We start from the raw sequence: 15890 nt of genomic DNA on the forward strand, positions 1-15890 counted from the left end.
CCTCAACCATGGAGACAACCAGAGACTAATCAACAGCACACACATAGTAGAGATCTGGAATGTGATAGAAGAGATAAACATCTAGCGGCACGCCACACATAAGCAGGTCCAAGGCCCCATGTTACAGGGTAGGGTATAGGAGACAGCTGCTGTAGTTACTGGGTAGGGTATAGGAGACAGTTGCTATAGTTACTGGGTAGGGTATAGGAGACAGCTGCTATAGTTACTGGGTAGGGTATAGGAGACAGCTGCTATAGTTACTGGGTAGGGTATAGGAGACAGCTGCTGTAGTTACTGGGTAGGGTATAGGAGACAGCTGCTATAGTTACTGGGTAGGGTATAGGAGACAGCTGCTATAGTTACTGGGTAGGGTATAGGAGACAGCTGCTGTAGTTACTGGGTAGGGTATAGGAGACAGCTGCTATAGTTACTGGGTAGGGTATAGGAGACAGCTGCTGTAGTTACTGGGTAGGGTATAGGAGACAGCTGCTATAGTTACTGGGTAGGGTATAGGAGACAGCTGCTGTAGTTACTGGGTAGGGTATAGGAGACAGCTGCTATAGTTACTGGGTAGGGTATAGGAGACAGCTGCTATAGTTACTGGGTAGGGTATAGGAGACAGCTGCTATAGTTACTGGGTAGGGTATAGGAGACAGCTGCTATAGTTACTGGGTAGGATATAGGAGACAGCTGCTATAGTTACTGGGTAGGGTATAGGAGACAGCTGCTATAGTTACTGGGTAGGGTATAGGAGACAGCTGCTATAGTTACTGGGTAGGGTATAGGAGACAGCTGCTGTAGTTACTGGGTAGGGTATAGGAGACAGCTGCTATAGTTACTGGGTAGGGTATAGGAGACAGCTGCTATAGTTACTGGGTAGGGTATAGGAGACAGCTGCTATAGTTACTGGGTAGGGTATAGGAGACAGCTGCTGTAGTTACTGGGTAGGGTATAGGAGACAGCTGCTATAGTTACTGGGTAGGGTATAGGAGACAGCTGCTATAGTTACTGGGTAGGGTATAGGAGACAGCTGCGATAGTTACTGAGCAGGGTATAGGAGACAGCTGCTGTAGTTACTGGGTAGGGTATAGGAGACAGCTGCTATAGTTACTGGGTAGGGTATAGGAGACAGCTGCTATAGTTACTGGGTAGGGTATAGGAGACAGCTGCTATAGCTACTGGGTAGGGTATAGGAGACAGCTGCTATAGTTACTGGGTAGGGTATAGGAGACAGCTGCTATAGTTACTGGGTAGGGTGTAGGAGACAGCTGCTATAGTTACTGGGTAGGGTATAGGAGACAGCTGCTGTAGTTACTGGGTAGGGTATAGGAGACAGCTGCTATAGTTACTGGGTAGGGTATATGAGACAGCTGCTATAGTTACTGGGTAGGGTATAGGAGACAGCTGCTGTAGTTACTGGGTAGGGTATAGGAGACAGCTGCTGTAGTTACAGGGTAGGGTATAGGAGACAGCTGCTGTAGTTACAGGGTAGGGTATAGGAGACAGCTGCTGTAGTTACAGGGTAGGGTATAGGAGACAGCTGCTATAGTTACTGGGTAGGGTATAGGAGACAGCTGCTATAGTTACTGGGTAGGGTATAGGAGACAGCTGCTATAGTTACTGGGTAGGGTATAGGAGACAGCTGCTATAGTTACTGGGTATGGAGACAGCTGCTGTAGTTACTGGGTAGGGTATAGGAGACAGCTGCTGTAGTTACAGGGTAGGGTATAGGAGACAGCTGCTATAGTTACTGGGTAGGGTATAGGAGACAGCTGCTATAGTTACTGGGGAGGGTATAGGAGACAGCTGCTATAGTTACTGGGAAGGGTATAGGAGACAGCTGCTGTAGTTACTGGGTAGGGTATAGGAGACAGCTGCTATAGTTACTGGGAAGGGTATAGGAGACAGCTGCTGTAGTTACTGGGGAGGGTATAGGAGACAGCTGCTATAGTTACTGGGAAGGGTATAGGAGACAGCTGCTGTAGTTACTGGGTAGGGTATAGGAGACAGCTGCTATAGTTACTGGGAAGGGTATAGGAGACAGCTGCTGTAGTTACTGGGTAGGGTATAGGAGACAGCTGCTATAGTTACTGGGAAGGGTATAGGCAGACAGCTTCTCTCTGCTCCCACGGTGATACTGCTCATGTTAAATAACACCAATTAACAGCAGTAGTATACATCAGAAGTCTGATGACCTGCCTGTTCTGTTGATACTATCAGAAGTCTGATGACCTGCCTGTTCTGTTGATGCTATCAGAAGTCTGATGACCTGCCTGTTCTGTTGATGCTATCAGAAGTCTGATGACCTGCCTGTTCTGTTGATGCTATCAGAAGTCTGATGACCTGCCTGTTCTGTTGATACTATCAGAAGTCTGATGACCTGCCTGTTCTGTTGATGCTATCAGAAGGGAGAATTCCATGTTTACTCTGAATACAAACAACATACTAAGAGTACTCACTGGTTATCCTGGTATAATACAAATTCACATGACCTACAGCCCTGAAAACCTTTGACAAATATTTAAAACCAATCAGTGGAGTACAAACGGAGCAAGAGCCACACACATGGAGCAGGAGCCACACACAGGGAGCAGGAGCCACACACAGGGAGCAGGAGCCACACACAGGGAGCAGGAGCCACACACAGGGAGCAGGAGAGACACAGCAGTCTAACAATGTGGTTCAAAACCACTATGTGAATGAGAGGAGCAGCAAAGCCCCCATAACTCCAGTTAGTATACCTTCTTGCAGAGTATGCTGCTCTTCATCCTCCTCCCTCTCCTCCTCCTCTCCATCACAGTGGTCAGGTGAACAGACATACTCCAAGCTGTCCTCTGGGGTGCTGTGACAGAGCAGTGACATGCTAACACCAACACTAGGCTAGTGGGGCCCAGCAGAGCCCAGCTGTCTCAAGTCCAAAGCCATGTCTAAGTGTGTGTGTGTGTGTGTGACCGTCCGTCTCAGTCAGCGAGAGTGTGTGTGTCTAAGTCAGTGTGTGTGTGTGTGTGTGACCGTCCGTCTCAGTCAGCGAGAGTGTGTGTGTCTAAGTCAGTGTGTGTGTGTGTTTGTGTGTGTGACCGTCCGTCTCAGTCAGCGAGAGTGTGTGTGTCTAAGTCAGTGTGTGTGTGTGTGTGTGACCGTCCGTCTCAGTCAGCGAGAGTGTGTGTGTCTAAGTCAGTGTGTGTGTGTGTGTGTGACCGTCCGTCTCAGTCAGCGAGAGTGTGTGTGTCTAAGTCAGTGTGTGTGTGTGTGTTTGTGTGAGGACAGAAAGGCACGTCTGTCACCCAGTCACAGACACTCCCTCCTCCTGCTCTCTCTCCCTCTATTGTCCATGACTAGAAGACAGCCCACTGTGGAACCGGAGCAGGGGAGTGGCACTGAACTATTCTCAGACTGACAGGACTTCGAATGTTTAGATTAGAGCATGGAGTCAATTCAAAATGTCAGCTATGACAAGGACTAATATAACAAGTAATAGTTTTATCCCTATCAAGTCTAAATATGTCTATTTGCTCACCCCCCTTTTCAAGCGTTGAAATGGTATGTTCCACCAGACTCTCCATGGAAACAGTGCAAGGCGGAACACACCATAAGACACATACACCTGTTGTAAGGGTGGGGCCCCTGCCTGCCTCACCACAGTCAAATCCACAGGTGACTCAATTTGCAGATGCCTACTTATTCAAAGCAGAAGCTACATATGGAAAGCCAAATAAACAGACCAGGAACCATTAGGAAATACAGAGCTTGATGAAATAGCATACAGGAAGAACAGTGTATACTGAACAAAAATATAAATGCAGCAGTTCATATAAGGTAAATCAGTCAATTTAAATAAATAAATAAGGCCTTAATCTATGGATTTCACCTGACTGGGAACACTGACAAGCATCAGGTGGTCACAGATCAGGTAAATGATGCTAGTTTAGCATGTGGAAATAAAGCATCTAGTTTCTAAACCCGTATGGGTTATTCCACCCTATAGAAAATAACATGACACTCAATGTTACACATTAGACCACAAATAATACGGACCACAATTCTAATCAATCGACACACACTGACTTTATCAAACTAGTCACATTGAGAGCAATGCAACAGTAAACAAATCTTCAACATTCCAGTGACACATGTAAACGGCTAGACAAACTATTATGGATGTGAAACCATTGTTATTCCCATAACGGCTGATAAAACCATTGTTATTCCCATAACGGCTGATAAAACCATTGTTATTCCCATAACGGCTGATAAAACCATTGTTATTCCCATAACGGCTGATAAAACCATTGTTATTCCCATAACGGCTGATAAAACCATTGTTATTCCCATAACGGCTGATAAAACCATTGTTATTCCCATAACGGCTGATAAAACCATTGTTATTCCCATAACGGCTGATAAAACCATTGTTATTCCCATAACGGCTGATAAAAACATTGTTATTCCCATAACGGCTGATAAAACCATTGTTATTCCCATAACGGCTGATAAAAACATACATAGAACCTAGAACACCATCACCAAATATTTCACATAACTCTCCAATTAAACATGTTTCCTTCAATTATCCCATGTCCAAATCATTTTCATTCATCTCATTTAACTTCTGGTAATATCCTTGGCAGTACTGTAGGCTAGTGTGGGCATACTGAATGCAACCACACATTCCTATTGAAACAATACAGTATCCACAATAGCTTGAGGCGAACCCCCCAAAACAACCCCCACCTCAGCCTCCCTGTCTGCCTCAGAGGCCCTTTTTGTGTGCACTGATAAAGTTCCCAGCATGGAGAGACTGGAGGAGGACAGCCCCTCTCACCTCCCTCCAACTCCCCCTCCCAGGCCAATAGAACTGTAGGCCCTGGGCTTTGTGAACAGGGTGGAGATGGAGGGGGTGGAGAGGGAGGAGGACAGCCCCTCTCACCTCCCTCCAACTCCCCCTCCCAGGCCAATAGGGGTGGAGATGGAGGGGGGTGGAGGAGAGGGAGGAGGACAGCCCCTCTCACCTCCCTCCAACTCCCCCTCCCAGGCCAATAGAACTGTAGGCCCTGTGCTTTGTGAGCAGGGTGGAGATGGAGAGGGAGGGAGAGGGAGGAGGAGAGGGGTACTGTAGGAAGAGGGGAGGCTGGCAGAGTTTGGCTGGCAGCCTTCCCTCCCCGCTCCAGTGGGGAGATGTACATACATGGTCCATGCCCTCCTCACTGCTGAAGTGATCAATATTCTGAGCATCACCCAGGGCTGTGTCCCTGCCAGACTCCCAGCCATGTGATCATGGAGCTAGGCCCATCCAGGCTGTCCCTGGCCTTCTGGAGCCTTCCTCTGGCTTTAGCCCACTGAGCCACCAGTCTCCACAGCACAGCCTCCCCTCCAAACCTTCCATGTACTGTCTGCTTCATTATGAGCCCCAGTCTCCACAGCTTCCCCTCCAAACCTTCCATGTACTGTCTGCTTCATTATGAGCCCCAGTCTCCACAGCACAACCTCCCCTCCAAACCTTCCATGTACTGTCTGCTTCATTATGAGCCCCAGTCTCCACAGCACAACCTCCCCTCCAAACCTTCCATGTACTGTCTGCTTCATTATGAGCCCCAGTCTCCACAGCACAACCTCCCCTCTCCAAACCTTCCATGTACTGTCTGCTTCATTATGAGCCCCAGTCTCCACAGCCTCCCCTCCAAACCTTCCATGTACTGTCTGCTTCATTATGAGCCCCAGTCTCCACAGCACAGCCCCTCCAAACCTTCCATGTACTGTCTGCTTCATTATGAGCCCCAGTCTCCACAGCACAACCCCTCCAAACCTTCCATGTACTGTCTGCTTCATTATGAGCCCCAGTCTCCACAGCACAACTGTCTCCCCTCCAAACCTTCCATGTACTGTCTGCTTCATTATGAGCCCCAGTCTCCACAGCACAGCCTCCCCTCCAAACCTTCCATGTACTGTCTGCTTCATTATGAGCCCCAGTCTCCACAGCACAACCTCCCCTCCAAACCTTCCATGTACTGTCTGCTTCATTATGAGCCCCAGTCTCCACAGCACAACCTCCCCTCCAAACCTTCCATGTACTGTCTGCTTCATTATGAGCCCCAGTCTCCACAGCCTCCCCTCCAAACCTTCCATGTACTGTCTGCTTCATTATGAGCCCCAGTCTCCACAGCACAGCCTCCCCTCCAAACCTTCCATGTACTGTCTGCTTCATTATGAGCCCCAGTCTCCACAGCACAGCCTCCCCCCAGGCTCCAAACCTTCCATGTACTGTCTGCTTCATTATGAGCCCCAGTCTCCACAGCACAACCTCCCCCAAACCTTCCAAACCTTCCATGTACTGTCTGCTTCATTATGAGCCCCAGTCTCCACAGCACAGCCTCCCCTCCAAACCCTCCATGTACTGTCTGCTTCATTATGAGCCCCAGTCTCCACAGCCTCCCCTCCAAACCTTCCATGTACTGTCTGCTTCATTATGAGCCCCAGTCTCCACAGCACAACCTCCCCTCCAAACCTTCCATGTACTGTCTGCTTCATTATGAGCCCCAGTCTCCACAGCACAGCCTCCCCTCCAAACCTTCCATGTACTGTCTGCTTCATTATGAGCCCCAGTCTCCACAGCACAACCTCCCCTCCAAACCTTCCATGTACTGTCTGCTTCATTATGAGCCCCAGTCTCCACAGCACATGTACTGTCTCCCTTATGAGCCCCAGTCTCCACAGCCAGCCTCCCCTCCAAACCTTCCATGTACTGTCTGCTTCATTATGAGCCCCAGTCTCCACAGCACAGCCTCCCCTCCAAACCTTCCATGTACTGTCTGCTTCATTATGAGCCCCAGTCTCCACAGCACAGCCTCCCCTCCAAACCTTCCATGTACTGTCTGCTTCATTATGAGCCCCAGTCTCCACAGCCTCCCCTCCAAACCTTCCATGTACTGTCTGCTTCATTATGAGCCCCAGTCTCCACAGCCTCCCCTCCAAACCTTCCATGTACTGTCTGCTTCATTATGAGCCCCAGTCTCCACAGCCTCCCCTCCAAACCTTCCATGTACTGTCTGCTTCATTATGAGCCCCAGTCTCCACAGCACAGCCTCCCCTCCAAACCTTCCATGTACTGTCTGCTTCATTATGAGCCCCAGTCTCCACAGCACAGCCTCCCCTCCAAACCCTCCATGTACTGTCTGCTTCATTATGAGCCCCAGTCTCCACAGCACAGCCTCCCCTCCAAACCTTCCCCTGCTTCCATGTACTGTCTGCTTCATTATGAGCCCCCGTCAGCTCTGCTAGCGGTGGTTTGGCGTGATGATGAACGACAGGAAGGTTGGCTACACAAAGTCTCTGGGACCAGGCCAGGGGCTAGTCCATTACTGGCTGACTGTCCAATCATGTTGTTGGACGAGATCTCTGGAGATGTGAGGATAGTTGGAAAGAGATATCCACAGTACAGCACTGCAGAGTGTTAATCAACCAGGTGAATATAAAACCATGTCATTTAGACTTGTCCTAACTGTTGGAGTAGACCGGTAGTAGGGGAGGTGGACATTCAAATGTCAAGAGGCCCCCGCAATACAATCTACTGTAGTAAATGAGTCCTCGAACATCATATATATCATATATAAACAGCATTACCAAAGAGATCTTATCCAACAGAACAGGCCTCTTCTCATTATATATGGCCATCATCTATGGAAACATCTTCAGCCAAGGGTATAGGCCGCTGTTCTATATATAGAGCCCCTGATCATGTTGGATGGCTCATTAAAGAATCAGGGGATACAGGGATAGCTGTAGTCTGCTTGGTGAAGCTGCTGTAAAACATGTCCATATTATATTGCTGTGTGATGCTATGTGCTGCTACTGTACAGGACTCAGCTCTATAGGACTGTTAGTCCTACAGCTCTATAGGACCGTACAGATCTATAGGACTGCTAGTCCGACCGTACAGATCTATAGGACTGTTAGTCCGACCGTACAGATCTATAGGACTGCTAGTCCGGCCGTACAGATCTATAGGACTGCTAGTCCGACCGTACAGATCTATAGGACTGTTAGTCCGACCGTACAGATCTATAGGACTGCTAGTCCGGCCGTACAGATCTATAGGACTGCTAGTCCGGCCGTACAGATCTATAGGACTGCTAGTCCGACCGTACAGATCTATAGGACTGTTAGTCCGACCGTACAGATCTATAGGACTGCTAGTCCGACTGTACAGATCTATAGGACTGCTAGTCCGACTGTACAGATCTATAGGACTGCTAGTCACACTGTACAGATCTATAGGACTGCTAGTCCGACTGTACAGATCTATAGGACTGTTAGTCCGACCGTACAGATCTATAGGACTGCTAGTCCGACCGTACAGCTCTATAGGACTGCTAGTCCGACCGTACAGATCTATAGGACTGCTAGTCCGACTGTACAGATCTATAGGACTGTTAGTCCAACTGAACAGATCTATAGGACTGTTAGTCCGACTGTACAGATCTATAGGACTGCTAGTCCGACTGTACAGATCTATAGGACTGCTAGTCACACTGTACAGATCTATAGGACTGTTAGTCCGACTGTACAGCTCTATAGGACTGCTAGTCTGACTGTACAGATCTATAGGACTGTTAGTCCGACTGTACAGATCTATAGGACTGTTAGTCCGACTGTACAGATCTATAGGACTGTTAGTCCGACTGTACAGATCTATAGGACTGTTAGTCCGACTGTACAGATCTATAGGACTGCTAGTCCGACTGTACAGCTCTATAGGACTGTTAGTCCGACTGAACAGATCTATAGGACTGTTAGTCCGACTGTACAGATCTATAGGACTGCTATACATCCCTCTACTCCCAGTCACATACACACACACACACAATGGCAGGGCAATACTAAAGCTCCATGGGTAGTCAGTGCTCTCTATGAAAAACCACCTTGTCATTCCCCTTCGTTGCTACATTTACATAGCAGCCTTGTTTTGTGGTGCCACAGTTTCTGTTGCTCCTAATTCACCCTGGTTACAATCAACAGAAGCTGAGATCACATCCAACAGAATTAGCTACAGCCTCGTCCTACAGCCAGGGCCTCCACGGCTGAGGTTAACTTAGTTAAATGCACCTGTTATCAGACAGACCAGAGCAAAGTGAAGCAACACAGCAGCCCCTGGCTCAGTGGTTCCAGCATCATGTGACTGACGCAATACATACTGGAGCGAAGAGAGACACCGGCAGATTTATACAGTCAATAGTATATAACCACCCTACCAGCAAAATCATCCCCTCTGGCCCTCGTCCCTGTCCCTCCCCCTTCCCACATATAGCACCATTAACAACACAGTTAGATAACAGCTAGATGGATAACCGTCCCCATCAGGCTTACCATCTGTGCATTCCTCATAGTACCAGTCTAGCTCATAGTAATCCGCCTCCACAAATTTCTGCATACTCAGTCCCCTTCAGCTGAGAGGAGCACCACCATCTTCTCCTGTCCTGCTGCGGAGGTCACGAGAACACCTGCCAATCCTTTCATTACATACTCTGACTTCTCTAGGAGTTGACCATGATGAGGAGACCACGTGGAACAGCACATTTTATCACTGGTACCAGAGCGGAAGGATGGGATGAAGAGGAGGAGAGGAAAGAGAGAGAGATATTTCCCAAAAAGCAACGCAGCCCAAAACACAGTTATGCAGCAGGGGTGTGTTGCTGCCTGGTGGTGAGTCAAGGTTGTATCACAGATGAGGGAGGGGCCTGGGGAGGGCCACAAGCCAATGAGGAAGGGAAATGTCAGAGGCATGCTCCTCCCTCTGAACTGTTTCGTCAATAGCAACCTGCTTTCATCCCTCCTCTCTCTCCTTGGCTCACCCTCCCCTTCTCCCAACAGTACATCCTTCTGTGAGGTTGCCATGGAGACTGGCTCCCTACTACACTGAGTAGCATCTGAATGCAGGCCAGTGTTGCTACTGCTGCTGCCTCGGTGACCAGCTCTCTGTTCATATCTGCCTGGTCTGGTACAACACCTCTACTACAGGGCAGGGAGTTCACCTTGCTGAATGATATTAAGAAATCATTCAATAGGTTTATAGTGGGGAATATAGTTCTCTCCCACACACTGATTTACAGCAGGATAATATCAGATGCTTCTACTTCTTTAATAGCATGTCCCTTTGATAAAGAGCACACTGACTAATTCTAACACCACTTGACAGTCAGACAATAAAAAGGTCAGATGTCATTTAATAGACAGCCATTAATCAAACAATGAGGATTATTATTTCAGCGACTATAGAAACACTTCATCAACCTGCCTGCTGACTGATTCAACGGTGTATAATGCCATCAGTATTGCATCATATGGAGTGTGTTTGTAGTAGAAGATGCAGAGTAGGAGTGGCCTATCAGGGATCAGCTGACTAGCCAGAAGACCAATGAACCACCCTGCTGCCTATCCTCCTTGTGACATCACAATCACAGGTGACAAGACCGGAAATGACAAGACAAGTGACAAGAACGGACTTGACAAAATCAGATTGGTGATATAAATCTCTACAGCCTAGTTGTGAATTTAATCAAGGAGTAGAGTACAATATCTAAAACCATCTATCAAAGAATATCAGTTTGGGAACAAAGTCTTGTCTTGTGAGAACACTGGAGTCTATCCTCACGTCAGTGTCAGTAACTATTTGAACCAACGCTGCAGGACTGTCATTGTTGTCTACATCTGCGACAACGTAATCAGACTATTAAAGTACCACAGCATCTGTTATTAAAGCATCCTACAGTGCCGTCTTTCAGACAACAGTACAGATACTGCATCAACACATATCTGCTGATTGATGCTGTTAAACTTCCTGAGCTCTACAGTATGACCTACATTCACAACAGAAGGCCGCTGACAACCAGTTGACATAAAGGTCATACACAAGGACAGATCAGAATGTGATCAGATCCTGAGTGGCAGAGGGGTCTAAGGCACTGGTATCGCACTGCTAGAGGCGTCACTACAGACCCGGGTTCAATCCCGGGCTGTATCACAACCACCGCACAATTGGCCCAGCGTCGTCCGGGTTAGGGGAGGGTTTGGCCGGGGTAGGCAGTCATTGTAAATAACTATTTGTTCTTAACTGACTTGCCTGGTTAAATAAAGATAGAAAAAACAAGAAGAAGCCAGAGTCATCACACGCACACAGCCTTGTGTCTGTCCAGCCTCATGTCTGGTTGAGACACAGACAGACGTCAGGACAGACGTCTCCCACTGAGCTGATAGGACCAGCAGCCGAGCAGACTGGCACGTGGCGCTTCACCCACGGCTCAGCGGGTATGTTTGCTGTGTGAACCAGGCCCAGCTGTCTGACGCTGACCCACATGGGCTCAGGACCATATTAAAATGACTGTCTCTACCTTCCATTCCCTTTGTCTCTCTGTGTTTGTATCGCTCTCTGTGTCTGCCTGTATTTATCTCAGACTTCCTCAGTCTCATTACGGCACCAGAATCTCAGCTGTTAGTCTTCCACCCACATCACCCTCATTTTTAAATCCTTGATATCGGCTCTAACCTGCACCATTTCCAAAATACACTGTGATATGAGCTCAATAAAATTATTAATGTCAAGGTTAAAGCAATGAACCAGTTGAATATCAAATGTGTACTAGTGTAGAACAGATCACATAAAAGGAAGAATAGAAAGAGAAGTAACCAGCAGAGGGAGTGTGGAAGGCTTCAGCCCTTGTCTGAATCATCTTAAAAACTGCAGAATACAAACGCTGCGCTTACGGAAATACTTCAGAGTCTCCTCAATCTGCTCGACGGTGAGGTCCAGGTTGGTGTCGGGGGAGAGGAGAGGGGTGTGGAGCCAGTCGTCGTGGTCATACCCGTAGATGGTGTCTGCTCTCAGCTTGTAGTGGGGCAGCTGCTCCTCCAGCAGACTGATGATCTCCACCTCTGGAAGATCAGTACTGTTACACACATCTGTAGGAGGAGGAGAGGGGAGGAGGAGGAGGACAGGGGAGGAGGAGGACAGGGGAGGAGGAGGAGGAGGACAGGGGAGGAGGAGGACGACGACAGGGGAGGAGGAGGACAGGGGAGGAGGAGGAGGAGGGGGAGGACGAGGAGAGGGGAGGACAGGGGAGGAGGAGGAGGGGGAGGACAGGGGAGGAGGACAGGGGAGGAGGACAGGGGAGGAGAGGGGAGGACAGGGGAGGAGGAGGACAGGGGTGGAGGTCAGGGGAGGAGGAGGAGAGGGGTGGAGGGGGAGAGGGAGAGGGGGAGGGGGAGATGGAGGGGTGGGGAGATGAGAGGGTGGGGAGGGAGAGGAGATAGGAGACGGTATGAGGGGAGGAGGAGAAGGAGAGGGGAGGAGGAGAAGGAGAGGGGAGGAGGAGGAGGAGAGGGGAGGAGGAGGAGGAGAGGGGAGGAGGAGGAGGGGAGGAGGAGGAGGAGGAGGGGAGGAGGAGGAGAAGAGGGGAGGAGGAGAAGGAGATGGGAGGAGGAGAAGGAGAGGGGAGGAGGAGAAGGAGAGGGGAGGAGGAGAAGGAGGGGGGAGGAGGAGGAGAGGGAGGAGGGGAGGGGAGGAGGAGGAGGAGAGGGGAGGGAGGAGGGAGGAGGAGAGGGGAGGAGGAGGAGGGGAGGGGAGGAGGAGAGGGGAGGAGGAGAAGGAGATGGGAGGAGGAGGGAGAGGGGAGGAGGAGGGAGAGGGGAGGGAGATAGGAGACGGTATGAGGGGAGGAGGAGGACAGGGGAGGAGGGAGAGGAGATGGTATGAGGAGAGGAGAGGAGAGGGAGAGAAGAAGAGAAGGGGGAGAGACTAGAGGTTAGTTTTAGCCCGCTACAGTAGCAGGAGATGATGTAACAGGTGCCTGGTTGAAAAACACAAGAACAATGGCTGTTTATGTTTAAACTTCATCATCTAGAGCAGGGTTCCCCAACAGGTGGCCTGCAGCCAAATCAATATTGGGGAGGTGTTCTTAATGTTTTGCACACTCTGTATGTGATGGTATACAAATGTAAGCAAGGTTTGAAATGATATTGTTTTAGTGAAATGTTATATCTGTTTGGGCTTCTTGTGGTCAATTTGTAGTCTACAAATGATTTGTAATTATGTTCTAACCCAAAAAATTGTTCAGCGGCTGAATCTAGTTAATGATCCCTGATCTAGTGAGAACGACGACAACAGTCTTGCACATACCTTTCAAAAAAAACAAAATTTTTAGCTCCTCAGTAGGCTATCCCTCTGAACAATCTGCTTTTCTAAACCATAATCAAACACAACAACCTCTGAACTATGGTCATACTTGATGATGTGTCATTGTATCTTGTTTACACATCAGAATCTTCGTAGCAGTCTGTTTACATAAAGGGAGTGCAGCAAGAGTTACTGAAAGCAGCGTAGGAGGACCTCTTGTGGCACATTGAGGAACTACAATCCTGCTGATGTCTATGTATCACAACAGTGCTACAGAACAACAAGATATGACAGTGATTTACAGAATAACAGATCCTGGAGCTGCTTTATGAAAATGAAGAGGGCATACAGTATACTATATAAACAAGGAGAATCTGCATAAACCCACAGACTGCGGAACATATTGGCTTTGGGAGCTGGGAAGAAGCTCTCCTGTGAGATACTAGTTTGCGACAGTAAACTCTGTGCTTCACTGGAACATAGTGAAGTCATCTAACCAGCACTTCCTGCCATGGGATTTACTCCTTCCCTCAGCAGATCCAGATGTCCATCAGACTCCCACCCAAAGACTGTTACAGCTCATCACTGTACAACTCCTAGATAACGCCACCAGAATCACACACACTAAGAAGTGACTGAGTTGGGAATATGGAACGTCTCAGTTTATGTGAGCAGGCGTGTTTCCAATCCATTTGTTCAACAGCTGCGTTCATAAGGCCTGCATATCTGTGGTGGCGATGAAGCTCCATCAGAAAATGGCGTCCCAGACAGCCAGGCCTTAATCCAGACAAAACGGGCTGGCAGGCTGCTGAGACAGGCTAAACTGACACCATGCTACTGGCTGTCTCCAGCAGCACCTAGCAGCATTAGCAGACTACAGCAGGGGAGTCTGCCACAAAGTCACACACAGACTACAGCAGGGGAGTCTGCCACAGAGTCACACACAGACGACAACACACTACTGTTATAGTTAAGTGTTACATGAAGTGGATAAGGGCAGCCAGACATACTGTATCATCACAGGCATTAAACAGTCTCTACTATCCATCACAACATCATATTCACTGATACAGCATGACAACTCCTGTGTCATGCCTTCTCTGTCGCCATGCAACAGCTGGAATTAAGGGATATTGTATGAAGGTTGTATTAATGTTGTATGAAGATTGCAGAGAACCCCTGAGTGCTGACAGCTACCAGCTAGACCATTTGCTGTTGATTATTCCTGGACTGTATTTATAGTCAGATCTGTAAGGCCCTGGCACTCTGCTCTGCACCCGCTGGCCCACTGTCCTTCCTGTCCTCTACCTCTCTGGCATTCACTTCAAATCCCCAGGCTACACTACTGTAGCACAGGGCCAATACAGGCAGACATCCAGCTACGCAGAAAACTGGACCCCATGGTGACAAACAGACAGACAGAGAGCGAGAGAGAGACAACATGGGCCAGTACTACAAACGGTGTCTAACTCTAGTCTAGTTCACGTTACTGGTCTTCATATCCAACCCCATCATGTTTACCCAAGAGATGACAAACAAATGACTGAACAATAATGTGTGTACTTGAATTGGATGTATTTTCACAATCTATACCAGTAAGATGATGTAAATCAGTTGGTGACCTACTGTCCTAGTACTCATTAAAAACCAGACTATTTAGTGTAACCATCCCCTTCACAAAAACATGCTTAGCAACCATGAATCATTTCCATAGGAAAAATCATTCTTACTATTCCATAGAAATGTCAAGAAATCAGACATTAAGTACAAAACTAAAATATAAGTCCAAATAAAGTGAGGAATCTCAGTAGTTTTAAACACCAAACAAGCCCAAACCACCCCATAGATCCAACCCAAAGTCACGGTGCCCAGTACTCACTCATGGCTCCTCTGCCCCCTGCTCCGTGTCCTCTCACCCCGATTTACATGTTCCGCTTCTCCAGGAAAGGGCAGGGCGAAGAGGAGCGGGAGTGAGAGGGAAGGGAGGGAGGGAGGAAGAGAGAGAAGGGAGGGAGGGAGGAAGAGAGAGAAGGGAGGGAGGAAGAGAGAGAAGGGAGGGAGGAATAGAGAGAAGGGAGGGAAAGAAAGAAGGGAGGGTGAGAAGGGAGGGTGAGAGAGTAGGAGGGAAATAATAAAGAGTGAGAGGGAAGAAGAGAGGCAGTCGTAGGAAAACGACCCCAGCTACTCTGCGTTACCATGCCTGGCATGCCACTGACGGTAGTCACATGGGGCCCCCAACCCCCACAACCTCCCCATACTGTAGCCAGCATGGCAGCACAACCCCGCAGACCCCCCACCCCCACCCAGCTGCCTAAACAGACTGTCAACTGGATTACTGTTGGCCAGGAGAGTGCAGTGGACTGGAACATTCATTGTCCTCCATACTACAGGCCGGCCTCTTCCCACAGCTGCAGGATCTCTCCATACTACAGGCCGGCCTCTTCCCACAGCTGCAGGATCTCTCCATACTACAGGCCGGTTTCTTCCCACAGCTGCAGGATCTCTCCATACTACAGGCCAGTCTCTTCCCACAGCTGCAGGATCTCTCCATACTACAGGCCGGTCTCTTCCCACAGCTGCAGGATCTCTCCATACTACAGGCCGGCCTCTTCCCACAGCTGCAGGATCTCTCCATACTACAGGCCGGTCTCTTCCCACAGCTGCAGGATCTCTCCATACTACAGGCCAGTCTCTTCCCACAGCTGCAGGATCTCTCCATACTACAGGC

General features: G+C 48.8%; 1 protein-coding gene across 1 annotated transcript in view; it reads right to left on the bottom strand.

Moving 5' to 3' along the window:
- Positions 1-15128, bottom strand: part of LOC135520849 (trafficking kinesin-binding protein 1-like) — a 51398-nt gene extending 36270 nt beyond the window's left edge. The window contains 2 exon segments of the mRNA XM_064946661.1: positions 11755-11949; positions 15042-15128. Of these exon segments, the coding sequence (XP_064802733.1) occupies positions 11755-11949; positions 15042-15045 (199 nt within the window). The 5' untranslated portion in view covers positions 15046-15128.
- Between the last annotated feature and the right edge of the window lie 762 nt (positions 15129-15890).

This window comes from Oncorhynchus masou, chromosome 29 (assembly GCF_036934945.1).
Source record: "Oncorhynchus masou masou isolate Uvic2021 chromosome 29, UVic_Omas_1.1, whole genome shotgun sequence".
NCBI classification, from domain to species: Eukaryota; Metazoa; Chordata; class Actinopteri; order Salmoniformes; family Salmonidae; genus Oncorhynchus; species Oncorhynchus masou.